The sequence below is a fragment of the Mirounga angustirostris genome, unplaced genomic scaffold (genome assembly GCF_029215605.1).
Source record: "Mirounga angustirostris isolate CCGP_5_RB_7025 unplaced genomic scaffold, mMirAng1.0.hap1 SCAF_1, whole genome shotgun sequence".
NCBI classification, from domain to species: domain Eukaryota; kingdom Metazoa; phylum Chordata; class Mammalia; order Carnivora; family Phocidae; genus Mirounga; species Mirounga angustirostris.
This window is the reverse complement of record NW_026991709.1, coordinates 161655037-161682642: the sequence shown is the minus strand read 5'-3', so window position 1 is coordinate 161682642 and position 27606 is coordinate 161655037. Positions and strand designations below refer to the sequence as shown.

The window sequence follows — 27606 nt, the reverse complement described above, 5'->3', positions numbered from 1 at the left end:
CCTTTATTACTATTGTTCTACCGCACTCATTCAGGACGCCTTCCAGGCAGAGGGAAACCACCCGGGCCCTCGCGGCGTCCCCGAGCGCCCCCAGACTCTTAACCCAGGCCGCGCCCCCGCGCGCCCCGCCCCCGGCCCCGCCCCCACCGCCCCGGCCTCACGCCGCACCGCGGCCTCTGCTCCCGCCCTGCCTGGGCTCCCGCGCCCCGCGGGGGCCGCCCCCTCCCGCCCGAGCCAATCAACAGAGCCTTGAGGGGCGGAGTCAGAGGACCCAGCCCTCCTATCGGAGCATCAATTGGTCGGGACAGCTGTCGTTCACGAAGTCGCGCCCCGCACCCGCCTCCCTCCCTTTTCTCCACCCTCCCTTCAGAAAAAACGGCGGTTGGGCCGCGGCGGTCTCCAACGGCGGGCGGGAAGCGGAGGGGCGAGGAGCCGGGGAACTAGGGAAGGAGGGACTGCAGGGAGGAGGAGGATGAAAGGGAGGAGGAGGGGAGCCTGGCCCAGCCGGAGCCATCTCCATCGAGAACAAAATGGCGGCGCTGGCGGAGGGCCAACTGTGAGGCGGGGCCGCGGCCATTCCCCCTCCGCCCCCACCCTCGCGCCGGCCGGGCCGGTCAAGGGGAGCCCGCTCTCTTCGCCCGGCCGCGGGCGGGGAGGGGAGGGAAGCGGCCCGGCCCACTATGCAAAGCGTCCGGCGGCGCCGCCGCCGCCGCCGCCCCGTGGCAAAGGTAAAAGGGTCGGGTTCAGCCGCCGTCGCGGCGGCTCCATGTCCGCGCGCCAGGCCCGCCCCCTCCGCCGCCGGCCCGAGCCCGCCCCGGCCCCTTTTCAATTTTACCTCAGGATTTGGCGCCAAAGCAGCCTCGAAGCAGGTCCCGTGTCTGCGGCGGGCGGCCCCCGACGCGGAGGGCAGGGCGCGGGGAGGCCGGCCTCCCGGCGTTGGCGGATGGCGGGAGCCCCGGGGCCGTGGGCTCGCGGGGCAGCAGGCGAGAGACGAGACGCCGAGGTGGGAGCGGGGGCGGCGGGGGCGGGCCCGGGGGCGCCGCCGCGGTCGCGGGGAAGGGGGGGTTTGTTATTGTTTTTGTCAGTGAAAGGTCAGAGTTCGTGACCCCGGTGCCGCCGCCGCCGCCGCCCGCGCGCTGGTAGGAGGAGGGCGAATGTTCTTCTTCCTCTTCCCAGCGCCAGCCTCGCCGCGGCCGCGGGGGGCGGGCGAGCACGCGATTGGCTGAGGCGCGCGCGCGCACCGGAACGCCGCGGCCGGCGCTGGTCCATCCGGCCCCTCGGCGGCCCGCGGGCCCGGCGGCGAGCGGGCGGGAGCTGGTGTCGGCCCTGCTGGCCGGGGAGCCTCCGCCCCGGACTGGGTTGGCACAGCCCCTAGGCGAAAATGAAATTTCAGTGGCGCGGACGCCTCTGTTTTCAGGGCAGAGGGCCGATTGGTCGTCTTGAAAACCTGGGAACGCGGCGCACCGTTATTCGGATGCAAGCCCGCGCCTCCTGGGGGACCGCGAGCTCCTCGAGGCTAGGTGGTTTCTGTGTTCTCCCTGTGATACCCTCCATCCCGGCCTCCCGCTGAGCTGAAGCCTCTGTTGATTGAAGAAGCAGTCTCCCAGCAGAGAGCCTGTAGGTTAAGTGGGTGGTTTATTGGTGGGTATTGAATTGTTTGTGCCCTACTCTTTACGGATGGTTTTTATTTAGGTTTTAAAGGTCGCCAGCTTCTGGCAGTATTAGGTAAAGTATTGAAACCGTCCCATACCTGTTATTTATGGTCTTTTAGTGAACACATGACCCAAATCTTACGTCCTTTCCACTCTCCCCGCTCTTTGGAACTAGTGAAGTGATACATAAGTGTGTGTAAACCAACTGCAAAATTGCTTCTCTTGGTCTTAAGAATTTTGGGTTGTAGGTTTTCTTTAGATATTTCTCTTTCTAAGTCGTGGTTTTGACTTGCTTTGGGAGGTGTGTACCACTTATTTTTCCTAGATGCCCTGAAATGTTTTGGTTAGACTCTCCTTGATCGTCATGCTTTGTAGGAGGAAGATTCCTTGCTAATTGATTTTTTTTTCTTGCATTTTTCTTGTTTGTTATGAATAAATACTGACCCCAAGATGGATGGGTTAACCTTTTTTCTTAAACATTTGTGCTTTGATCAGGCTGACCCCAACTTTGAGTATTTTGTCCTAAATCTTCTGTTTCTATTTGATAGGAAATGCTTTAAATACACCCATTTTTTTCTTTTCCCATATTCTCACCTCGAAAAGAAGTGGGGAAAAGAGTTAAATTTGTAATGTCCTGCCTGAAGCTGGAAGGGGCCTCAAGAAATGATATGGCCCAGTCCTCTTCTGGCAGGAAGATCTTACGGGAGAGGTGGGTGAGAACCAGAAAGGTCAAGTGATGTGCCTATGGTTACACAGTAATTTGATGGTAAATCCTTGTAAACATGGACTGTTTTTACAATTGTATTCTTTTTCAAAAATTAGTTTTTTAACGTTAAATAATGCTTCCAGATATAGTGTAAAAATTCATACATCAGTGAGTTTTGGGTTTTTCTTTTTTTGCAAACACATTACAGTTGCACTAATTTTGAAGTAAATACTAAACAATCATTAATGTTTCTATGATGGCCTATCATTAGCACTGTGAACAAGGCACAGTTATTTCATTTTACTGAGGTGTAGGAACTGAGGCCTGGGTAAGGTAAGCAATCTGACAAATGTTACAGATGCAATAAGGGAAGCCAGAGCTGTGATTTAGTCCTTTTGACCTTAAGGTTTATGCTGTAAAACCATGCTGTATCAGTGGCCAGATGTTCACTTTAAGGTTAGTTGTTTAATATTAAAAGTAGTGTAGAGAGGTGCCTGGGTGGCTCAGGCGGTTAAGTGGCCGCCTTCAGCTCAGGTCATGATCCCAGGGTCCTGGGATGGAACCCTTCCTCTGTCTCCCTGCTCAGCAGGGAGTCTGCTTTCCCTCTCCCTCTGTCCTTCCCCTGCTCGTTCTCTCTCGCTCTCTCTCAAATTTTTTTTTTTAAAAAGTAGTGTAGAAAGGGTTCATAATCTTGGGCAGCTTTTCTTCCCTGGAAAACAGATGCACACGTACAGAGACAGATTGCAAACAATATCAGCAGGTAACAGGCCTCTGCAAGCTGAAATCAGTGCTGCCATAGTGCCATTTTTTTTTCTCCATTGTGTTTTTGCTAGAAGTCTTAAAAAAAAAAAATATATATATATATATGTTTGTTTATTTTTAGAGAGTGCACATGTGAGGTGGGGGGTGACAGAGAGAATCTTAAGCAGGCTCCACTCTCAGTGTGGAGCCCATCTTGGGGCTCGGTCCCATGACCCTGAGATCATGACCTGAGCCGAAATCAAGAGTCAAGATGCTTAATAGACTAAGCCACGCAGGCACGACTCGCTAGAAGTCTTTTTAGTGAGAATGTTTTAGCAGCTTTAATCACAAAAAAAATTCAAGTTGTATCATACTAGCTATACTTTTTTTTGACTGTTGATAAGTATCCACATTTGTATCAACAGTGCTTTTAGCATTGTTTTATCTGCCTTTAAATATTAAAGGATTCTTGACTGAGGGGTGTAGTAAAGAACTGCCAGGCCCCAGTGGTTGTGAAGCATTAAGCTTTGGGTGGGCCTGGCATCAGCACTTCTGAGCATCACAGAGAATTCTGATGTACACTACCGGCCTGAACCACTGATCTGATTCCAAAAATGCGTGGCAAAAGAAAAACAAGACAAAACTTTTCATTTTTTGAAATGCAGTTGTTGGTTTTTTCAAACTGACTACTGAAGATTATTCATTCACAGGGACAGGGGCTTGACAGGATTGATGATACCCAGCTGTTTTGTGTGCATCTTCTTGGCACCTACCCAGACTGTGAACTCTGTATCGAAATGTGCCTTGTCCTATCTCAGCCCTTACCACAGTACCTAGTAAAGATGGGTATTTACTAAATCAGTGCTTTTCCCAGCAACAGTATATGGTGAACAATATTCATATTATCATCCCACTTTTTTTTTTTTTTTAAGATTTTATTTATTTATTTGACAGAGAGAGACACAGCGAGAGAGGGAACACAAGCAGGGGGAGTGGGAGAGGGAGAAGCAGGCTTCCCGCCGAGCAGGGAGCCCGATGTGGGGCTCGATCCCAGGACCCCGGGATCATGACCTGAGCTGAAGGCAGACGCTTAAGGACTGAGCCACCCAGGCGCCCCTATCATCCCACTTTTAAGATGAACTCAGTGAAAACAAAGTTTGGTGACTTCCTTGAGCTGGGATGTGAGCCTGGGGCTGTTCGCTCCTTGCATAGTGCTCTGTGGATGAGACCCAGGTGTTCCTTTCTCTTCCCTCTCTGTTCTCTGGGCAGGTATTTTTTTCACAACACTTAACTAGTGTGTTCTTCACTCAGTCATTAAATAACTTGTCTGTGAGCTCCTTGAGAGCAGGAACAATATCATGCAGTTTCATTTTGTACATAGGACAGAGTAAACATGTTTTTTGCCATCCAGGGTTATTTAAATAATAAATGTCAATGAAAACCAAATTTTGGTTAAATAATAGTTGTATATGTGCTAAAATTTTCAAGTTATTATTAAGCAAAGTTGGTTTTTTAACTTGTAAAGATACTGCTTTTTTGGTAGCAGAAATGATGGTTTTCCTTATTTTTGTAGACTGGGAAGGCTTAATAATTACCTTCTTAAGTATTTATATCTTTGTATCAGCTTTTCTGTAATAGCTTATGCTTTATTGCTATGTATAGTAATTTATGAAACTTACGTTTATATCATTTATATAATTATGACATGTTTATAAAATAAACTGTTAAACCTGATATAATTCTTTTTAGCCTTATTTTTTAAGAATGTGGAATCTAAACAGATGTAATCAGTAAGTACCAGATTGCCTGTTCCTTATACTGACATTATCCTGTTAAATCTTCACAATAACTTTGTGAAGTGGATGGTATTATCTTGTTTTTATACCTGAAGAGGCTGAGGCCTTAAACAGGGGAGCATGACTTCTCCAAAGTCACATGGTTGGCAGGTGGTGGAACATTTATTCATAGTTACTTCTGCTTATTTCTCTTCTGTCCTTGAGAACTTTGAAAAGAAAACCATCTTCCCACCTCCATGATTCTGTCAGTCAAGCTCTGTCAGAGTAGAAGGCTACTTGGAAAGGTCTCAGATTCTGTATACTTGGCCCTTGCTTTTCCCAGGAAGAGAAAAAAGACTGAGCCTGTGGTAGACTGGTGGGAATGGAACGCAGGGACACTGTGAGAGTGAGTTCCTGAGTCCCCTCCAGAATGGCTTTTGCTGGGAATTTCTGACCTGAGGCTTCCTGCGCCTTGAAAAGGTTATTATTTCAAAGTTGTATTTGGCTCAGGTATCTTGGAACATGTGGAGAATTAGATTATCTTCTCAGAAAAATGTGCCTGCCCTTGGTCCCTTGTTTTAGAATGCAGCTTGCCTAATTAGGAAGTCTCAATCTTGAGGTTGGGAGTTCTTCACTAGCCCAGTGCTACCACAAGAGTTAATCACCGGGGCCTATTGGCCTTTTACTCTCAAAGTCTGAATAGTGGCACTGCTTGAGTTTCTTAAAGAAGAGATTATTTCAGCCCCACAGCCTATTCACTACAGGCCAGGAAATGTACCTCAAAGCCAAAAGACTCTTGGAAAAGTCTTCCCCTTCAGTGCTTTGCTTTGGATCCTGTGCTTCACCTTGGGGAGAAGCTAGGATGCTGCCCTGAGGCTTCTGGCCTTGGGGACGCTCTGGGTACATTGTCCGGACTGGGTCTACACAGAGATCCTCTTGGTTCTGTCCTCACGGTTGGCCCCTCCTCCACTGTTCTCTAGTTTAGGTCTCTCTGGCCTGCTGTCATGGTTTCCTAACCTTCCAAACCAGTCTGCCAGCTGCCCCCTCCCCACCCACCGCCCTCCCCTTTTCCCTCCCACTGCCTGAGTTTTCTGCCAACAGCCAGTTCTAGCTCTCTTCTACCAATAAAGTTCTTTAATGGCTCTGCATTGCTTAGGGCTGAAGTGAAAACTCAGATGCCTAAAGCGAGGACAGTAGGGGTCGGGTCTTGCAAGTGTTCTAAAGGAGGTCAGTAAGCTGAGATAAACACTATTAGTATGTTAAAAGGTCATAGTGACACCTGGGGAGCTCACTAGACTTAAAGGGGCAGCCCCTCATCAGCATCTGGAATGCAGCCAGAAATGGATTTTTCAAGAGAAGCCAGAAATCCAGATTTGTAAATGAAATCTCTTGGTTTTGAAATGTTGGCAGTTTACAAGTGGTTTTTTAACTATGCAGGCCAAGCATCATCTCTTAAACATGGTTGTGGGTCTCAGAACTAGTTTGGGACCTTTGACCAATCAGATAAAATCTAAACTGAGCTAGGGCCACTGAAAGTCCTTCACAGTGGGTCTTTTCAGCCCCTTTCAGATTAGAGCATCATTCAATGGTAGTATTTTTTTTCTTTTCTTTTTTTTTGTAAAGATTTTATTTATTTATTTGACAGAGAAAGACACAGTGAGAGAGGGAACACAAGCAGGGGGAGTGGGAGAGGGAGAAGCAGACTCCCTGCCGAGCAGGGAGCCTGATGTGGGACTCGATCCAGGGACTCCAGGATCATGACCTGAGCCGAAGGCAGTCGCTTAACCAACTGAGCCACCCAGGCGCCCCATTCAATGGTAGTATTACAGTAAAAACACTTGAACTCAGAATTTTGATTCCTTCTATTGAACATACATTTTAATCTGTCATGGAAAGGGAACTTCGCAGGCAGGAGACGGTAGCCCGTGTCTCCAGGTTGTACGCAGTGTGTGTGTGCCTGTGCGTGCATGCGTTGGTCGGTGGAGGCACGTTCCTCTTGTAGTTCTCATTTTTCCAGAGCATAAATTTACTGTTTCCTGCCAGGGTGGGAAAGGGCAGTCACTTATCTCTATAGAGTGGGGTCAGGGGATCTGAGGGTCTCATGAATACTTACAGCAGCTCTCAACTGATCCTCTTGTTAGTCCCACTCTAGCCTTCTCAGACATCTGTGCCTCCAAATCGCCATGCCTCCTGAGAGCAAGGACTGGTCCTTGTGTCTCACTGGAATCCTTCCCTGCAGTCACTTCGGTATTAGTTTGCTAAGTCAGCTGCCACTGTCCAGGTATCCTCCAAAAATGAATTGACCATTTTGATACCCTGTGCCTTTTCTTGCATTTTCTTTGTCCTTTAGGTTATATCTTTTTATTCATTTACTGTCCTTTTAGTAGGTTTTGGAAAGGAGCCACGAAATGCATGCTTCCTGGTTATCACTGTGAAACTAATTACACCCAAACTCAGTGGCTTAAAAAACACTTTTTAAAATTATCATCTTGCAGTTCTAGGGGGCTCAGATAGGAGGTTCTCTCTGGAGGTCTCTTGTGGTTGCAGTTAGAAAGTGGCCGGAGCTAGTCATCTGAAAGGCTTCCTAGTCTGTCTAGTGACTGATGCTGGTTGGCAGTGTGAATCCTGACATGTGACCTCTCCATGTGGCCTGGGCTTCCTCATAGCATGCTGCACACATTCGAGGAGGACACAAGAGAACAAAGTGGCATTTTATGTAAGTCACTTCCTCTGCTACTCCTTGAGCCATCACACAGGTCTGTCCAGGGTCAGGGGAGGAGATGCGTACTCCATCACTTGATGGGAAGAGTAAGTCAAATTGTCAGGAGAATATGCAGGAGGGCATCTGTTGTGGCAGCCATCTCTGACAGAATAGACTCCATCTCACATGTATTCAATTTGTCTTCTTTAAATGGAAGACCAGAGTGGTCTTTCTAAAACAGATGTTTTGTCCCCTATTTTAAAGCATCTGAAGGACCCCCCCCCCCATCTCGTTGCCCTACATCCCCTAGAAACTATAGATAAGTGCAGGGGACCTGAATGACCTGGCCACAAACAGTCCTTCTTTGTCTCATGTTTTTGTGACTTCTTCCCTCCACTTTGATGATTCCGAGCTACCCCATTTCCTGAATATGCCACATGGTATCCTACTCATTCTCAACACCTTAACTCCTGCTCTCTGCCTCCAAGGGCCTCTCCAACCCCTTTTCTGTATAAGGCAAGCCCTCCTCAGATGACAAGTCACCCCCCCCCCCCCCCCCCCGGCGATTTCCTAATCTGCCTCAGGCACAATTCATTCACTGTTACCATTCTCCCACAGCCCTTTCTCAACCTCTACCATAGAGTGTTTGTACCTGACTTCTCAGGGGGTGAGCTCCTGGAAGTAAGTAACGATGTCTCTAGTGCTCAGTACTGTGCCAACTCGGCTGTCACTGTTAAAATAGCACCTGAGTATTGCAGTGTTCCAAAGTCCCTTAGCATTCTCCTAGGCTAACGTGTGCAACATTCGGCCCTTCCTCTTCTTCCAGCAGTCAACTGAACATTTCTAGCACCAGCAACACAACCCTGATCATATTAACTTTTCTTTCCAGCTAATTAATCCTAGAAGGAAAGATCATGTATTCTCGAGGCTCCAGGTTTGTTGAACAAATTTGATTTGTTCATAGATGTTTCGGTTATGACTTAGGTAGTCATCATTTCTGTGTGTTAGGAAAGTCAATATTTATCAGTCAATTGTGTATCAGAGTTTCAATCAGCAGAGTCAGTTTTCAGAATAACTGAAAGTCATCTTTCAGCTTAGGATGATGGCGGGGATAGGGTACAAAGTACCCTGGATGTCTTGGCATATTCCAGATTTGCCATTAATGGATTGTGGGGCTTTAGAGGAGATCCAACTCCTGAGTCTGTTGGCTCCTAGGTCAGTTGAGGCCCCCCCACCTACGGGGGTGGGGTGGGGAGGGGAATGTGGAAGGAAGAACATGGAAGCACTCTTCCAAGTGGTAAACACACGTCCATGAAGGCTGCTGATACTCTTGACCAAAGCCCTGAACTAAACACCTAAATTATGTAGACAAGAAACTTTGAATGTTTAATGCACTTTGTTAATTTAAAATTTTGAGATACGGTATTTAGCAAATGTTGTATTTATTGTGATTTTTATCCCCAAAGAGAGAACTTGTCAAGGAATACTATGTTGCATCCTCTCTTAGAAGTTTTATCCCTATAGCTTTCTTAAACAAAGAAGAAAAATACTGTTCCCTTAAAAATTTTCACAAAGAAAGCTTAATAATGTCAAGGGACATATCTTGGAAAAAGGAGAGCTTTCTAAGAAATGTTATTTAAAAGGCCATTTTTGGGGCACATGGGTGGCTCAGTCGGTTGAGTGTCCGACTCTTGATTTCAGCTGAGGTTATGGTCTCAGGGTCATAGGATGGCCCCCCAAGTCAGGCTCCATGCTCAGCAGGGAGTCTGCTTGAGATTCTCTCGCCCTCCCTCTCTGCCCCTCCTCCTGCTCGGGTGCATGATCTCTCAAATAAATAAATCTTAAAAAATAATAAAAGGCCATTTTCTTCACATCTTTTTGTTAGGAGGGGATGTTTCTTATCCTATATAGCAAGGGATGGACTTACAGGATGAGACAGTGATATCTTCATAATTGTAAAAATGGAAGATCTTTGTTGAGTAGGTGAAAGGTTGAGATTTAAGAGAAATTAGTCAAATTGCTACAGTGAAAACTAATGGTCATTTTCCACCCTGCCCCATAAAGTAGGATTCAGGGTTACACTGAGTGGTATTATAGCTGTATTTTAAAAAGAGCTATCTAATTTTATGCCTGTAATAACTTCCATAATTATACATGTTGGCATAATCAAGCCTCATGCTTTGGGGTATAGCCAATTACTGTAGCGATCAAGAGGTAATTTATTTTCTCATGTACATTGCTCACAGTGGGGCAGTTCCATGACACATTCATGAATTCTAGTGTGGTATTGTTAAGGGTTGTTAAGTATAGGCCACTGGATTTGAAGGGCCACAGATTTACGGGAGCAATTCTTTTAAATCTTCATCTGCTTCTTGTGTCTGTTACTTTAAAAGGAGTTCTTAGGAACATAGGCTTATGCCTATCCTTGACCACAAGACAGATTTTTGGATACACCTTGCCGGTGAACACATTAGACATAGAGCCAAATCCTTCCTTACTTTCCCTCTGAGTCTACCTTTGGAGAGAATGTGAATTGCACTTTTGAAAGTGAGATCCTAATTTTGAAGAGAATTTGAGGTCATTTAGGGCAGTTCTCACTTGAGTGGGGAAATCTTTATGTAATAAACCAGAGTAGTGGTCACTGTTGAAAATAAGCTTTGGGAGCCCCTGGCATAAAACATGTTGTTATTCTAAAGTTCTGTCATATTTGCAACTCTCAGCTTCTGGATAATTGTTATAATTTATAATTTACATACACCAATAACAGGTGTATGTTACTTTGCTTATAGGTATCTGATACCTTGATTGCTACCATACCATTTCCTGATCAAAACTATTTCTGTAGCTTTACCATAAATTTTATACCTTTCCCCTCGTTATATTTTTGAAGCATTCAAAAAATAAAACTGGCAATGTCCTTACATTTGAATATGTGTCTTTAGTAAGGTCTTGATTTGGCTCATTATATGTCTTAACTGCAACTCTGTGCTCATTTTTTTCTTACCTGACAGTCTTAAGCTAGTGGCTTAAAAATTTTTTGAAAGTAAGTTTTGACCATAATCTAGAAGTGGAACTACATTTTGACATCAACAATCAGTAATATCATGTGTATGCACACACAATTGAAAAACAAAATGTCATAAAACAGCCTTAAGGAGGACGGATACGCCCTGCTGTGTTCCGCTCTGCTGTCTTCAGTGAGCATGTAGGGTGGGGCTGGGGGAGGGAGCTGGTTGTGGTCCACTGCGTCGATTTCATAACCCACTCCTAGAGTTGAAAAAAACAAGGCTAAAATTTTTGTTCACAGTGTCTTTGTTTCTCTCTGCTTTCTTAACACGGATTTTGTACAAACCTCTTTCACTCTTGTGGATGTGCTGCCTTTCTATACTTGCTCTATTGTAACAGTACCCGTGAAGGACTGTCAAGAGAATGAGGCCTGTTGTCATTCTGTTCTGTCAGCAGAGGATGCCCTTTCCTGTACAGCATCACCAGATTATCTGTGCAAGGAAGAAACTGAGGCCACCTAGGGAGCTTCCTCCATGGCCCTGCAGAGCCCTTACATTATGCTAATCCAAACCGTAGTCTTTCCAAAAGATGTGGTCCAAAGAGTGGACTTTGTGGGTGGATCCTCAGCAGCCGTCCTCCCCTCAGCCCCCAGCTGACCAGTCTCTCCCTGTAAGTAGCTTAAGAAAGGGCAGGCAATAAGTAAGTGTGGACCTGGAGTGTCACGGAAGGCCTGCTGGGTGCCTCTAAGAAAAAGCTACAACAGGAAGATGAGCTTCCCCTCTCTGGTGCCTGTGAACAGGAAAACCTCTAGCCCCGCCATCAGTGGCAGTCACTCATCAGTCTCTGGAGAACCAGCCCTGGAATCAAGCTGACGCTGGACAGCAGATTAGAGAAGCCCAAAGAGCTTGGTCCTTAGGGATACTGTCGAAGTCTGAAACTGCCCTGCTTTTGGACCTCCTCTTGTAAAGCTATTTAAACCAATTTGATGTTAGTTTGCTCTTACTTATTGAAAACAGACTCCTTAGCGTGGACACGTCTGTCCTTTCAACTGACCATTCATGTGTGGAAGCGCAAAACGCCCACGATTATAGAAGCCACAAAACACGGTTGAATCAATTAACAGAATATTCTAGCATGTTGTTGTCTCTGCCTTGTAGCAGAACTCAGGCTCCAGCTTAGTCCTACCACTCCTAGCCCAGGTGACCTCAGTCCCCATTTAGAGGTTCAGTGTTCAGCGATGACATTTATACTCAGTCAAACAAAAGGCTGGGCTGGATGAAGAAAAGACTCTGACCTCATTACCCTTCAGTTGTGGTAGCAGGGCTGTCGGTGTCCTGGGCACTGGCTTGCATGGCGTACACCCAATGATCCACCCTCAGTCCACACCCACATAAGGGACCAGGCTGCATCCAATGGAGAATACGTGGTCAGCGTGTCTGTCGGCCTGACCACAACAACTCAAAGCCTACTTCTGATATGTGCAAGAATTATTACCAGGAGCCAGGAACTCGACCAATGTCCCTGGACACTTTGTTTCTAGTGTGCTTTGTATTAGTAATCATGAACAGAATTCTTCCTAGTTACTAAAACCAATCCAGGCTGGAAATACATTGCAGGGAAGGTGTGAAGCCACTTGAAAGTAAGTGCTTTCAGTGTAACTCCAGTTTCATAAACTTTTACTGATTCTGAGAAGCAGGCAGAGGCCAACCCTGCAAAGGGCTGTGTTTTCTTGACCCATGTGTGACGAGCTCAAGGAGAGGTCATTCAAAACAAATAGAGGGGGAAAAGACCTGATGACCAAAGGAGCTCAGCCTGCCCCTGCCAGGCTCTCTTCAGGCCTGGCTTCTTTCTTGCCATTTCCATGAATAAGAAGGAAGGTCTTTGCATATTGTCTTCATCTTGTATTGTCACAGAGCAGGGCCCGTTACTTATTTTCACTTTGTACAGTGCATGCCCTTCCCCCATGGGGTTATGGTTTCCAGTCCACTTTCTTGAATGTTTGGTTTGTGCTTTACCCCTGAACTCTTTTGGAAGTTGGAATGGTCTCCATGTGACTGGTAAAAACACCAAGGCTTGGAGCTGGAGCCTCTGACGTGAGTGACTTTACCCTGTGTGCTCTCATTTCTGGGCTACAGCTTGGTACAGAACTGCTTCCTCCCTAGAAACACAGCCTTTGCTGAAGCCTAGGGAGCAGGTAGGCAAAGCAGATACCATGGGAAGCTTGGGGAGCGTGGTCGTGGCATCAAAGCTGTTACTTCTCTAGCCCCTGGGTGCATCCACCCTTAGGCCAGGTGGATGGCTTCACTTGAGTTATTCCAACCAGGCCCCATGAACCTGTAAAATGGGCTGGACAAAGAGAAGGTCAGGGAAGGAACAGCAAGCGAAATTGACTAGTAGAAATTGGCTGAAATCGAAGAACCGTAGGAAGGACAGGTACGAATGAGTTACAGGTAAACCAGATGGGTCCTTGCCCAGTCACATAGGAACTGTGGAGGATCTTAGTGGCCCCTGCCACTTCCTTTTATAAAACTGATCCACTAGGTTTTATCTATAACCCAGGTGGTTTTTATTAGGGTAACTACTGACTGAGAAATCAAAGCCCCATTACCTCTTCTTTTCAGCGTCAGAAATAGGATGTTATATGGTACAAGAGACCTTCAGATGACTTCCAAATGCATAATTCTACCTGGAGCCCAGAAACTGACAGTGGCCAGTGGCGCACAGCAGATTGGGGAAGCTCCCACTACCTGGTGCCGAAGTCTTGCTGTGCTTTTTAAAGGCTCAGAGGCTCTAGAAGGCCCGCTTAAAGTAGGTCTGATAATGAAAGTGGTTGCATTGGAATTGAGCCCTCAAAAATTAATAAAAAGATCTGTCTAATCACTTAGTTTGAATCATTAATTAAATGTTCAATGCAAACATTTTAAAGGAGAAATTGCAAACTAGAAAAAAAAATTCCCCTGAAAATATTTAATGTAAATAACTCCTTGAGATGGTGCTTTTTACAAAAGGTTTGTCGCAAATGCCGTTTTGTTTAGGGGACAGGACATCAGGAAATGATATGATCGTTTTCTATTTCAATGAGAGTAACAAGGAATCCCACCTGCCCCACCCCCATTCTTGCTCTATGTAGAAATTTGTCCAGCATGATGAGCAGCAGTCATCAGCGGGAGGTGGCTGAGCCCCAGGTGCCCAGAGAGTTTCTTCAAGCCACTACTTCTGTGCTCCCTCACTGTGTCCAGAGCCACTGGCCAAGACCACCAATTCACTTTCTGATTATATCTTTTCTGTCTTCGTATCTTTCAAGGCTTTGGTAATACAGCCGAAGGGTAACCATGTTGAAAACAAGCACAGGTTCTTTTACACATAACACTGTCAGCTCATGTTGGGTAAACACAGGAAGGCACACAATAAATTACAGCAGACCCTATCTCTTCAGAGGGTTTGTGGTGACCTCCAGGGTGGGGGCTGGGCCTGCCGGCAGCCGAGCATCCAGCACTGGGGTAGTGTGAGGACCACCCCGGGAAGGAGGGGGTCCTTCCTTAAGTCATGTCCGTATACAGGTCTCATGATCAAGTGGAGGAGAAAATCCTTGCCTTATCCAGTGCAGTGCGGCCTCTGCAGTAAGGAGGACCCTCCCCTCTGAGTGCCGCTCACCTGCCCACTTGGCCAGGTCCATCCGTGTTGGCACAAATCAACTGTACGTACACCCTTGTTGAGAACTGGTGGCAAATTAGTCCACAGGACTCCATCTGCTCCTTACTTAAGTAAATCACTTGGAAAACATAAAACTGGAGGTTGTAGCTCAGTAAAACAATAAAGTGCTTTCGATGAGGGTAGCTGTTATTTACCAGTTGTTTCTCGTTTCGCCTGAGGCACTGACATCAGTGCTATGGAAGGTGATAATGTTTACCACTGGTAAAAACTGTAAAAGCTTGTTTCCACTAAAAAGCCTGCATTTCTAAAATGTACTTTTTTCCTTTTGTTTCCATGTCTTCACGTTACTAAACGTGGTCTCACTACCCGGTAAGGAGATCGTTTATGCTGGGGTGGGGCGGGGTCGGGCGGCTAGAAGACACAAGAATAGAAAAGGAGCGGTTCATAAATATTCCTTAGGGGTTCCACTTGTGACGGTGAGAGAGGGGGTTATGGCAAAAAAGATGAGGCCCCGTGCTGAATCCAGATATGAGTCCCGAGGAGCAGAGACACAGATTGGCTTCTGGAAGGGTCCACATTCAACCTAAGACTTTATTCTCAGTCCACATGCTTGATAACTGCTATAACACACTTGCATCTTCCATGGCCTCGATCCACCTGTAAAACAGAGGAGAGGGCACACTTAGGTGTCACAGCTCTGAGACTCTGGTCAGAGAACCTAGAAGTGACCAGATGGACTAGGTGACTATTAGCCTGACATTGGGGACCATGTCATATTCATATTTGTTTCCCTAGCATTTAGCAAAAGGTCTGCTGAATCAAAGCATGCCTGTATGAACGAATCATGATAATCTTTAAAAAATCTTACAACCAGGAACAGGTTCTGTTCTGCTGTGGCCCAAAGGGGTTAAATGGTACAGGAGGCTGGAGCAGAGAGAAGCCAGAGCCCTGGGTAGCAACTTGTAGAGGGAGAGGCAAGGAGATACAGGCCTAGTTATTTGGGTACCTTTGAGCTGAATTGGTATCCTCTGCTTTGAAGCTATAAAATAGGGTTTTCTTGTGGTAGAGGTGAAAAATAGGTCCTACTTCACTGCTGCCCTCTTCCTTCTCTGGGGCAATGGTGAAACCGAGCAGAGGCATACTTTCCATGGCCACTGTGTCCTGCAGAGGGCAAAAGGGAAAACGATACTACACACGGCACTACACACAGTCAACTGCTCAGCATTTACTGTTCCCTCCGATTTCAGGTGCGCGACGAGCCCTTCTGTGTGAGGCATGGTTGGGCAACAGTGGAATAACCATACACATACTGTTCACCCCCTCTTCCCGCCAGGACCAGTCATGAGGAGAGAAAGAAACTTAACATTCTGTCACAGCCTATTAGGGTCCAGGCATTTTCATCTTTATATTATCTTGTTGAATCTTCACAACATCACAGAAGGTGTCACTCCTGTTCTAAGAAGACACTGAAGCTCAGAGAAGGTAAATAACTCCCTAAGATCACACAGGTTAGTCAGGAGCAGAGCCAGAATTTGGACTCATGACCACCTTCTAACACTGCATTCTTTCTGCTGACTTGATTAGTCAGAGACTCTGTTTTCCAGAATTATTCCAGATGATATCCCCAATACTCATTCCCCCACAGCCTATCCACGACGTCTCAATATGGAGCACGTAGGGTGTCTGTGCTATAAAGTTGCTAATACTGTGATGAGACCTTCACAGAGAACATAAATGGATCTTAAAAATCACAGTACTCAGTGGAAAAAGAGATTTTTGTATATAAACATATATTTACACATACATACTTATGTGAAAATACATGCTCATAAAATACAACTTTATGAAACCACACATAGACAAAGAGATAAAATTAGTTAAGCAATTAGTTAAGATATAATTAGCTAAGAAGGCTGTGGGAGGAGAAGGAGGAGGAGTTGAGGTTGTGTATAAAACGAAATCAACTTTCAAAGACCGCTGGATCAGGAAAAGCATCTAAACTCAGTATCGATTCATGATTAAAAAAAAAAAAACCCTCAGCAAACTAGAAGGGAACTTCCTTAATCTGAGGGCATCTATAAAATACCTACAGCTAACATCCTACTTAATAGTAAAATACTGAATGCTTTTCCTGTAAGATTGGGAACAAGGCAAGAAGGTGCTCGCTCCTACCAATTAAACTCAAAATTGCACTGGCCTAGTCATTGCATTAAGGCAAGAAGAAGAAAAAGTTCAGAAAAAGAAGAAGTTAAACTATCTGTGCTTGCAAAGGACTTGTTTGATTGTAAAACAACTACTAGAACCAATAATCAATTTAGCAAGGTCACAGGATAATCAATTTTTTTATATCTATTTACAGCAAACAACTGAAAATAAACTCCATTCAAAATAGCATGCAGGGGCGCCTGGGTGGCTCAGTCGTGAAGCGTCTGCCTTCGGCTCAGGTCATGATCCCAGGGTCCTGGGATTGAGCCCCGCATCAGGCTCCCTGCTCATTGGGAAGCCTGCTTCTCCCTCTCCCTCTGCTGCTCCCCCTGCTTGTGTTCCCTCTCTCACTGTCTCTCTCTGTCAAAAAATAAAATCTTTAAAAAAATAGCATGCAAAAAATAAAATAGGAATAAGGTTAACATAAATGCAAGAACAGAAGTATGAGACCTCTATACTAAAACTACAAAACATTAAAAGAAAAACTAAAGAACTAAGTAAATGAAGATTTATGCCATATTCATAGATTTGAAGAATTTCAATATTGTTAAGATGCCAACTCTCCCCAAATTGATTCAACAATCTCTGTCATCATCTCAGGCTTTTGGGTAGAAATTGACAAGTTTATATGGAAACACAAAAGACCTAGAATACCCAATCTTTTAAAAAGAACAATGTTGAAGGGGCGCCTGGGATATTCAATCAGGCATCAGACTGGTGACTCTGGCTCAGGTCAGTCATGATCTCATGGGTCATGGGACTGAGCCCTGTGTCAGTGAAAGTCTGCTTGAGATTCTCTCCCTCTGCCCCTCCCCCCACTTCTGTACGCACATGCACACTCTCTAACAAACAAACAAACAAACAAATAAATAAAAGAACAATGTTGAAGGCTTATACAGTCTGACTTCAAGACTTACTATAGAGTTCTGGTGATTAAGGCCGTAAGGTATTGGCATAAGATTTCATAAATATATCAGTGAAACAGAATAGAAAACTCAGAGATAGCCCCAAATGTATTTAGTCATTTGAATTTTTTTTAATTTTTATTTTTTTAAAGATTTCATTTATTTTTTGACAGAGAGTGAGATAGCGAGAGGGAACACAAGCAGGGGGAGTGGGAGAGAGAGAAGCAGGCTTCCCGCTGTGCAGGGAGCCCAATGCGGGGCTCATGACCTGAACCGAAGGCAGATGCTTAACGACTGAGCCACCCAGGTGCCCCTAGTCATTTGATATTTAACGAAGGCACCAAAATAATCCTATAGGGAAAGGAAAGTTTTTTCTAAACAAGTGGTGGTGGAATAATTGGATATCCATATGGAAAAAAAATGAACACCACCCCCTGTCTCATACCATACTCAAAATTAATTTCAGATAGACCTGAATGTAAAAACTAAAACATTCAAGTTTTCAGAAGCAAATACAGGGGAACAACTTTGTGACTTGCAGTAGACTAAAAGTTTCTTGTGATATGAAAAGCAACAGCCATAAAGGAAAACACTAATAAATTAGGTTTCATTTAAGTTAAAAACTTCTGTTCACCAAAAGAACAGAACAAATTCATTCGTTAAGAAAATGCACAGGCAAGCCACAGACAGGGAGAGAATATTCACAAAACATTTATCTGACAAAAGACTGGTATCCAAGATACGTAAAGAATTCCTGTAACCCAATAATAAGACAACTTACTTAAAAAAATATGCAAGAGATCTGAACAGACACTTCTCAAAGGGAAATACAGAAATAGCCAATAAGCACATCAAAAACATCATTAGTTACTAGGGAAATCTAAATTAAAACCACACTGAGATACTAGTAAATTAATGACTGACAATACCAAATGTTAACTAAGATGTGGAGCAACCAGAACTCTCAGACTTACATACATTGTTGAGGGGAGGATAAAATGGTAGACCACTTTGCGAAAGGGCTGTAATTTCTGATAAATCAAACATATACCTTCCTATGATCTAGAAATTCCAATCCTAGGTGTCTACCCAAGTGAAATAAAAACCTATTTTCATATAAAAACCTCTATACAAAAGTTTAAAGTGACTTTATTCATAATTACCAAAAACCAGAAACAACCCAAATGTCCTTCAACTGATGAATGGAATAAACACATGGTATGTTCACAACATGGAATACTACTCAGCCATAAAATGTCATGACCTACTGCTGTATTCAAAAACATGGATGACTCTCAAACACCTCATGCTGAGTGGGAGAGGTCACATTTATATGTGATTTGATTTATATGAAGATTCTAAAAGAGTTAGTAAAACTAATCTATGGTAGAAAAAATTCAGAACAGTGTGCTGCCTGTGGGGACAGGAATGAGGTGGGGATACCACAGGTAAACAACAGGGGTTCATGATAGTACACACAGTGAAAACTGGCTATCCATTTTATCAAACCTTTTTTCTTTGATGGAATTTGTGAGCCTAGTCCTATCACTTGCATGGTCTTATTAAGAAATTGTACTAGTTCTTTATGGAAAAAACTACTTTGGAAGCATACTTAAAATCCACCTTTTAAAATCAACTCAGGGTGTTACTTCCAATAACAACTGTTGCTCAGGACCTACAGAATGGACACTGAGAATGGGTTTTCCATTCTCAGACAGGATTCGCCTCTTTGGTGGTTATTTAATTATCACTAGCCTTCATTCACCTGTCTAAGACAGAGTTTCTTCCCAAAGAGTGGTCCATGGGATGGGAGAGTCCCATGAGACACCCCATGAGGAAGGGCCTGTGGTCAGGCCAGCTTGGGAAATCCCCTCATTCAGAGATCCACAACACATCTGGGTACATTACAGATTCTAAGAAGTACTCCTACTAACTGCCTACTCAGGGTCCCCTCAGAATCCATTGTTTAGAGAACCCCTGTGAGCATCCTGTGTAATACCTACTTTGGAAGATGCTGCCCTGGGCTGCAGGTGGGCATCACATCACATTTCAGTTTGTTCTGGAAAGATCAAAATTCTCCTCAGCTCCTCTGTGGGCATGTCAGTGAGGGCACTGGAGTCACTCAGGCCTACTGTGGGTCCCCCTCTGTCTGTCTGCGTCCCTGCCGGCCTCTGGGATTCCCTGAGGGACGGGCAGGCTGCAACCATCACAGCTACCGGTTTTTTGTAAGAGAACGTTTATGCCCCCAAAAGAAAGTGTCTTTTGCACCTTCGCCAGCATCTGGGGTCGGGGTAGAAGCGCCAGCCCTGTGCTGATGTGACTATCCTGCTGGGGTTAAAAACACATGCTCAGCAGCTGGGCTCTTAAGTCCCGTTTTCGAAGCGGGTTTAGCCCGCGGAAGCCACCGGATGGTGGGGGCTAGACATGGAAATCCTTCAAACTATCACCCAGCGTCAGCCTGGGTCAGGACCAGACAGCCACCTGCTGTATAACAGAGCCCGCACCCGGCTGCTCTGGAAGCAGGCTTCACTTCCAAGGCCGTCCAAGGCCCTCCTACATTTTATGTGTAAAGGTCAGACGCTCTGTAAAAAGTATCAACTGAAGTTGTATTTAGTAGAAACACTACCACGAAACAGTGTAGTTCCCTGGAGTGCCTGGCTTGTGCTAGATGCCGGGCCTGTGACCTTCAACACTCGGGTGCACAGGTCTGCAAGCTGTCCCGCCGTATCTCCACAGAGAGATGGTAAAGTCCTTCCACTTGGAACCTACACGTGGTTCTGTCTTTGTGGCAACACTCAGCACATGGTACTGCTCGACACAGACTGGAGTGGTACGGGAACTGGAACCCGCATCCAGCCTCACACCGCCCTGCAGGCGATGGGGTGTTGGGCATACCCACGGGGACATTCTGAGGCATGAGCTTAACCGGAGGGCCTTCACAGGTGAGAGGAGAGAGAGCACGAACCACCACTACCTCACTGGCCATGTAGGTGTAGAGCACTTTGCCTTTGATGACAAACCAGAGCTTCTTCCAGTGCCTCTTGCCTTTCTTGCACCGGCTCAGATAGCCACTGATGGCGGAGCCCTCTCCCGAGGCGGCCACCTGACAGAAGAGAAGCAGAGTGGTCAGGGCACCAGGGGGTAGGCATGGTTCAGGCGGAGCTAAAATGACAGTGCAAACCAGCTGGCAGAGCGTGTATACTGCTTTGAAATCTGAGACTCGGATGAGGTCTCGGGACACATCCAGCACCTCAAAAGAGCACAACAGTACCAGGGATTAAGACAGGACTTACTGAGTGGGCCCAGGAGACACACGATCAAAAACTGCCTTCAGGAGTGTTGCCCCAAGTGGTGTTTCAGATTCTTGGCTCCCTCTCCCCAACCCACAAGGCCCCATAATACAAAACTGCAAATATCTGGGGGAAAGGCTCTTCCTTCTAAAATTGATTCTTACAAGATTTAATAGGTATTCTTCTCAACATTTTATTCAAAAAAAAAAAAAATAGAAAAGGAAGGAAACCTATGAGGCCAGCATTACTCTGATACCAAAACCAGATAGAGAAACCACTAAAAAAGAGACCCACAGGCTAAATATCTCTGATGAACATAGATGCAAAAACCCTCAACAGAATACTAGCAAGCTGAACCCAACAATACATTAAAAAAATCATTCACCACTATCAAACGGGATTTATTCCTGGGATGCAAGGGTGCTTCGATATTTGCAAATCAATCAACGTGGTACATCACGTTAACAAAAGAAAGGATAAGAACCATATGGTCATTTCAATAGATGTAGAAAGAGCATTTGACAAAGCACAACATCCATTCATGATAAAAACATTCAATAAAGTAGGTTTAGAGGGAACACACCTCAACATAATAAAGGCCATATATGAAAAATGCACAGCTAATATTATCCTAAATGCAGAAAAACTGAGAGCTTTTCCTCTACAGTCAGGAATAAGACAGGGGTGTCCACTCTCACCACTTTTATTCAATATAGCACTGGAAGTCCGAGCAACAGCAATCAGACAACAAAAAGAAAGAAGCATCCAAATCGGGGTGCCTGGCTGGCTTAGTCGGTGGAGCATGCGACTTTTGATCTTGGGGTCATGAGTTTGAGCCCCATGTTGGGTGTAGAGATTACTTAAAAAAAAGGCATCCAAAGGAAGGAAGAAGTAAAATTTTCACTATTTGCAGATGACATGATACTGTATAGAAAACCCAAAAGACCCCCAAGAACTGTTAGAACTGATAAACAAATTCAGTAAAGTCACAGGACACAAAATCAATGTACAGAAATCTGTTGCATTTCTATACACCAATAATGAAGCAGCAGGAGAAATTAAGGAATCAATCCCATTTACAACCTCACCAAAAACAATAAGATACCTAGGAATAAACCTAACCACAGAGGTGAAAGACCAATACTATGAGGACCTATAAAAACCCTGATGAAAGAAACTGAAGATGGCACGAAGAGATGGAAAAACATTCCATGCTCATGGACCAGAAAAACAAATATTGTTAAAATACCTATACTACCTAAAGCAACCTACATATTTAATGCAGTCCCTATCAAAATACCACTGGCATATTTCACAGAGCTGGAACAAAACAATCCTAAAATTTGTGTGGAACCACAAAAGTTCCTGTTTAGCCAAAGCAACCTTGAAAAGGAAAAGCAAAGCTGGAGGCATCACAATTCCGGACTTCAAGTTATATCACAAAGCCGTACTCATTAAAACAGTATGGTACTGGCACAAAAACAGATACAGAGATCGACAGAACAGAATAGAAAATGCAGAAATGGACCCACAACTATACGGTCAACTAATCTTGGACAAAGCAGGAAAGAATATCCAAGAGGAAAAGACTGTCTCTTCAACAAATGGTGTTGAGAGAACTGGAAAGCAACATGCAGAAGAATGAAACTAGTCCACTTTCTTATCATACACAAAAATAAATTCAAAAATGGGTTAAAGACCTAAATGTGAGACCTGAAGCCATAAAAATCCCAGAGGAGAACACAGAGAGTAACTTCTTTGACAGCAGCTACAGCAACTTCTTTCTAAATATGTCCCCTGAGGCAAGGGAAACAAATGCAAAAATAAATTATTGGGACTTCATCAAAATAAAAAGCTTCTGCACAGCAAAGGAAACAATCAACAAAACTAAAAGGCAACCTTTGGAATGGGAGAAGATAACTGCCAGTGGCATATCTGATGAAGGGTTAGTATACAAAATACATAAATCCTTTATAAAACTCAACACCCAAAAAACAAATAATCCAATTAAAAAGTGGGCAGAAAACTTGAACAGCTATTTCTCCAAAGAAGACATCCAGATGGCCAACAGATACATGAAAAGATGTTTATCCTCACTTATCATCAGGGAAGTGCAAATCAACACTGCAATGAAAAGCCACTTGACACCTGTCAGAATGGCTAAAATCAACAACACAAGAAACAACAGGTGTTGGTGAGGATGTGGAGAAAGGGGAACCCTTCTGCACTGTTGGTGAGAATGCAAATTGGTACAGCCACTGTGGAAAATGGAGGTTCCCCAGAAAGTTATGGAGGTTCCCCAGAAAGTTAAAATAACTAACCTACCATCTAGATCTAGCAATCACACTACTGGGTATTTACCCAAAGAATACTAAAACACTAATTCACAGGGATACATGTACCCCAATGTTTATAGCAGCATTACCAACAATAGCCAAGATATGGAAGCAGCCCCGGTGTCCACGAATTGATGAATGGATAAAGAAGATGTAGTAAATATATTCAGTAGAATATTACTCAGCCATGAAAAAGAATGAAACTTTGTCATTTGCAATGACATGGATGGAGCTAGACAGTATTATGCTAAGTGAAATAAGTCGGTCAAACAAAGACAAATACTGTATGATTTCACTCATATGTGGAATTTAAGAAACAAAACAAATGAGCAAATGGGAAAAACAAGAGAGAAAAAACCAAGAAACATACTCTTAACTATAGAGAACACACTGATGGTTGCCAGAGGGGAGAGGGGTGGGGGATGGATGAAATAGGTGATGGGGATTTAGGGGGGCACTTGTGATGAGCACCGGGTGATGTATGAAGTGTTGAATCACTATATTGTGCACCTGAAACTAATAAACACTGTATGTTAACTAACTGGAATTTAAATAAAAACTTGAAAAAATAAAAAAACCCACACATACATGCTCAAAAAAATAAACTTGATTCTTACACTTTTTAAATTTTTAAAATATTTTATTTATTTTAGAGAGAGCACGTGAACACAAGTGGGGGGGCAGAGGTAGAGACAAAATCTCAAGCAGACTCCATGCTGAATGTAGAGCCTGATGTGGGCTCAATATGGGGCTCAATCTCACGATCCTGAGATCGTGACCTGAGCCAAAACCAAGAGTCAGAAGCTCAGCTGACTGAGCTACCTAGGTGCCCCTCATTTATAAGCTTATCTCTTATATTTAAGGATGGATCCTCTTTGTAATGTTTACTTAAAAGGTTTTATAATCTTCTTCCTAATTGGGAGGGGGCGGTTAATTCCTGTTGTTATTAGTAGAAGTAGGATTTGTCTGTTGCACAGTCTTTATATGGGCGTTCAGAACACAATACAGGTTTGGAGAAATACCAGTCTGGGGTTCCAGCCCAGGTTCTCCCAGTTATTTGATGGGCAATGTGGGCAATTTACTTCTTCTAAGTCTTAGATTCCCTACTAGCAAAACTGGAGTCAATGACCTAAGAGAGGTACCTGACAGGTATAGTGCCTGGCCCACAGAACTGCTCAAAATACTAATCTTACTATTGGGGCAAGAAGGCCAGGTCTGGAAATAATTTCATCTGACTTTCCCATTTTACAGATGGGGAAACTGACGCCTGGAGGAATGGAGGTTATCTACTGAAGGTCAAATCTCTACTTAGTTGAAGAGAGGGTAGAGAACTTGGATCTCCTGGCAAATACTCCGAAGGTCAATGAACTTCAATGCAGGGAAAGGAGGCCATCACCTACCTGGGATTTTTTTTTTTTTTTAAAGATTTTATTTATTCATGAGAGAGAGAGAGAGAGAGGGAGAGAGAGAATGAGCGGGGGAAGGGCAGAGGCAGAGGGAGAAGCATGCTTCCCACTGAGCAGGGAGCCCGATGCGGGGCTCGATCCCAGGACCCCAAGATCATGATCTGAGCCGAAGGCAGACGCTTAACGACTGAGCCCCCCACACACCCAGCCTGGACTGTTTTAAGAGGTACCAGGAAAGGAGCCTGTGTCCGCCACAGGTTCCAGGACTCCCAGCACCAGACACAGGCTTTCTCTCCCTGCACTTGCCCTGCCAGGGCAGCTCGCAGAGTGAGGAAGGCAGAGTGGACAGAGTATGTCAGGGGAAGCCGATTCTGACCTCCCTTTCTGGCAGGTGATCGGAGAGGCAGCATTTCCGCAGACTTTGTCATGGGGAGCAGGGCTTACTGTTAAGGTGGAGCTCCTGCGGAAAAGGGACAGGGCAGCGGGTGACAGGTGGGGCACATTTCTCCTGGGGCTGCTGCAAATCCCACTAAGTGCAGTCTTTGCTAGGTAATAAAAAGGTTGTCACTTTGAGCAAAAATTACCAAAGGGCTAGCTAGGACACCAGCATCAGAGACAGCTGGACTCTAGAAGGCTAAGAGCAGCGGTTCTCAAACTGTGTGCCCATGGAACACTCAGGTTCTGCCCAGCAGGAGTGAAAAGGTGATCTTTTCTCAATTGGTGGAAAGGGACTAGGTTAAATAAATGATGCTACAACCATACAATGTGAAAAGTATGAGATTTGTATGTGTGAGCAAATGTGGAATGATAGCTAAGAGAAATTAAGTGTGAAGAGTGTATAGAAGATTCAGTACAATTTACCTTTTCAGTAAAAAAAAAAAAAAGGATCAATGGATGTACATCTTTAGTATGTATATGCATTAAAATTTCTGTAAGGATCCCTAAGAAACTTGATGGTGGTTACCTCTGGGAGTAGGTGGGACTGGAGGAGTTCGGGGAGGGAGAGAAACTCATGTTTCATCAGGTATTCTTTTGTGCTGTTTTGAAAAAAAATTTTTTTTACCATGTATGTGTTATTCCCAAGATTTTTAATATGCAAAGGAATTAAGTAAATGAGTAGAACTGTACCCCTTTAAAATTTCCATACCCTAACACTTTTTGAAACTTGCACCTTGCCACCTGCTACTCAATAATGAATATTAATGCAAAAACTTGGAAACAGCTGATCTTCTTTTGACAGCTTGTATATTCATGGGCACACATTTGTTTGTGGTTGTGACCAGAATACAGACATATAATCTGGCCCTCCTTATAGGATAGACTTGAATTTAAGCAATTCTGAGGCTTCCTGCAGACAGTCCCACATCCTCCAGGACGCTCAGCACCCGAGGCCCTTTGGGACCCGCAGGCTGAAGCGGACAGCACAGCTCCGAGGGCCTGCTAGGGAGGGCTAAGCCAGGACTGTGGCTGTTTTAGTCAGAAGAACCCCAGTGATCTGTGCACTACCCATGGGGACCAGGTCTAGGCCATGGGACAGGAAAGAAAGTAAGGAGAAAAAAAGAAAGACTTGGAGGGGAGAGAGGGATGGGAAAGACTTCTAGCACCATCTACATTTCGGGTCCCACCTTCTGCAACCCAGCAGGCATGTTCTCAGTCACGCCCAGGAGACAGGCCCTTGTTAGTGGTGAGTCAGTCCTTGTCACAAGAGTGTCTCCCATTGGGAATTCTCTTTGTCCTGAAGAGCTCAGCCAGGCTGGGGGAGGTCATACCCTGTCCACCGAGGAGGACCATGAACCTTCTAAATCCCTTGCCTCCCACATAGGCAGTCCGCCTGCCTTACCTCGGTCAGGGCCGAAGGGACCTTCTTCTGTTTCTTGAAGGTCGAGGGGTTGATGCCGTGGAAGACAGACGAGAAGGCACTGCTCGAGAAGCGGGGGGAGGACAGGGGGAAGCTCATGCTCACGGGCCGCTCTGTAACCAAGATAAGCCACAGGGGATGGGAGGTGAGTGTCCACATGGACAGGCATGCTTCTTGCTTTGGAATGCCAATTCCTATAAAATTGGAGCTCTGGGTCCCTCCTGAGATGGGAATCAGCCTCATGAGGGGGATCAGGTGTGACCACAAAGACAGGCACACTCCCTCTGATGACATGAAGGCCACGGGGGCCAAGAAGGAAGGCTTTTCCTGGGTGCTGGCTATCCCTTCTTCACCTGGGCTGTCCTCTGTGATGGCCTCCGGTGGCCCCACAGAGGAGAAATCTTTGGTTTTGGGCCCAGTATACACTTGCTGTCCCTCTGGCCCAACCCTGCTTGGGCAAAGCTTGTACCCCGAGCACAGTCTCTCAGGGGCCAGCTTGGCTTCCTCAGGATCCTTTATCACTCAAGGAGCCCTCAGCCCTTCCCTGATCCACACCTCCTCTGCTATCTGTCTCAAAATCCTTATCCTGGAAAGGTCCCATAGAACACAAGCCTACAGAACATTTTCAAAAAGAGGGTCACCATGGCAAAGTATACCTGAAGCACAACACCTGCCATCCCCCTCACAGAGAGGCACTGCCCCAGCGTTTCCCAAGCTTAGCTGCCCACAGACCCTTCTGGGAGTGCCTATCGATTTCCCATGGAGCCAACATTTTGGGAAATGGTGCCCCAGGCATGAGTTTAAACCCTTATTTCCTCCTTCAGGGCTGCTTTTGTTCTGAACCTCCACAGGAATGTGGTTTCAGGCACAACCAGGGGCCAGCGAGAAGCCACCCGGAAGAACAGTGGTGCCCAGGTTACCTCTCATCAGGCCTGGGACATCCCCGCCCCTCTTCTTCAGCTCCCCATAGCAGCCGTCACAGACCTTGGCCATCCGGTCCTTGAGGTACTTCAGAGGGTACTTGTTTCTTGAACAGTTCCGGCACACAATCTGCAAGCCCGGTTGGGGACATACGTTGGAACGGTTCTCACCCTCTGCATGTGCACGTGCAGAGGACCAGCATCTTCTCCCCTCTGCTGACTCACCCCCCACCTCTCCAGGTACTGTTCTGAGCACAGGACTGTGCCAGGTCCCCCTGCTTTTCCATCGTGGAGACACAGAGTTTCTGTGCAAGTGCCTATCAGTTTTTCTGATGAGCCCTCAACCAGGACATGATACTTTTTCTCCAAAGACAATAACCACGTGTGCTAGGATTTCTTTTGGGAATGCAGTGGTGGAATGGAATGGGATTTGGAGCCCTGGTTTGAGGCT

At 45.3% G+C, this 27606-nt stretch overlaps 2 protein-coding genes and 1 long non-coding RNA gene across 14 annotated transcripts in view; 1 reads left to right on the top strand and 2 right to left on the bottom strand.

Annotated features, from left to right (window-relative positions):
• Positions 1 to 1213, bottom strand: part of NR2C2 (nuclear receptor subfamily 2 group C member 2) — a 97502-nt gene extending 96289 nt beyond the window's left edge. For 5 of the 7 annotated variants that reach the window (XR_010411620.1, XM_064591693.1, XM_054504565.2 and 2 more), the window contains exon 1: positions 836 to 1208. The gene's annotated coding sequence lies outside the window, so the exon portion shown is untranslated. Of the gene's footprint in view, positions 1 to 835 lie in introns of all 7 variants that reach the window. The other 2 variants (XR_010411635.1, XR_010411628.1) reach the window with 2 other exon arrangements.
• LOC123864052 (uncharacterized) lies at positions 381 to 27182 on the top strand. 2 transcript variants are annotated; one of them, XR_010411639.1, is made up of 3 exons: positions 381 to 728; positions 24223 to 26380; positions 27060 to 27182. It is a non-coding gene; the product is annotated as an uncharacterized LOC123864052 (long non-coding RNA). The 2 variants fall into 2 exon arrangements; XR_010411638.1 differs by lacking the exon at positions 381 to 728 and adding an exon at positions 886 to 1003.
• FGD5 (FYVE, RhoGEF and PH domain containing 5) overlaps positions 10070 to 27606 on the bottom strand; it is a 124482-nt gene continuing 106945 nt past the window's right edge. For 3 of the 5 annotated variants that reach the window (XM_045904277.3, XM_064591658.1, XM_045904276.3), the window contains 5 exons: positions 27156 to 27285; positions 26218 to 26348; positions 20320 to 20448; positions 15242 to 15396; positions 10070 to 14892 (listed from right to left, as the gene is read on the bottom strand). In XM_045904277.3, coding sequence (XP_045760233.2) covers positions 14856 to 14892; positions 15242 to 15396; positions 20320 to 20448; positions 26218 to 26348; positions 27156 to 27285 — 582 coding nt within the window. In that variant the 3' untranslated portion in view covers positions 10070 to 14855. Of the gene's footprint in view, positions 14893 to 15241; positions 15397 to 19348; positions 19405 to 20319; positions 20449 to 26217; positions 26349 to 27155; positions 27286 to 27606 lie in introns of all 5 variants that reach the window. The other 2 variants (XR_010411616.1, XM_045904280.3) reach the window with 2 other exon arrangements.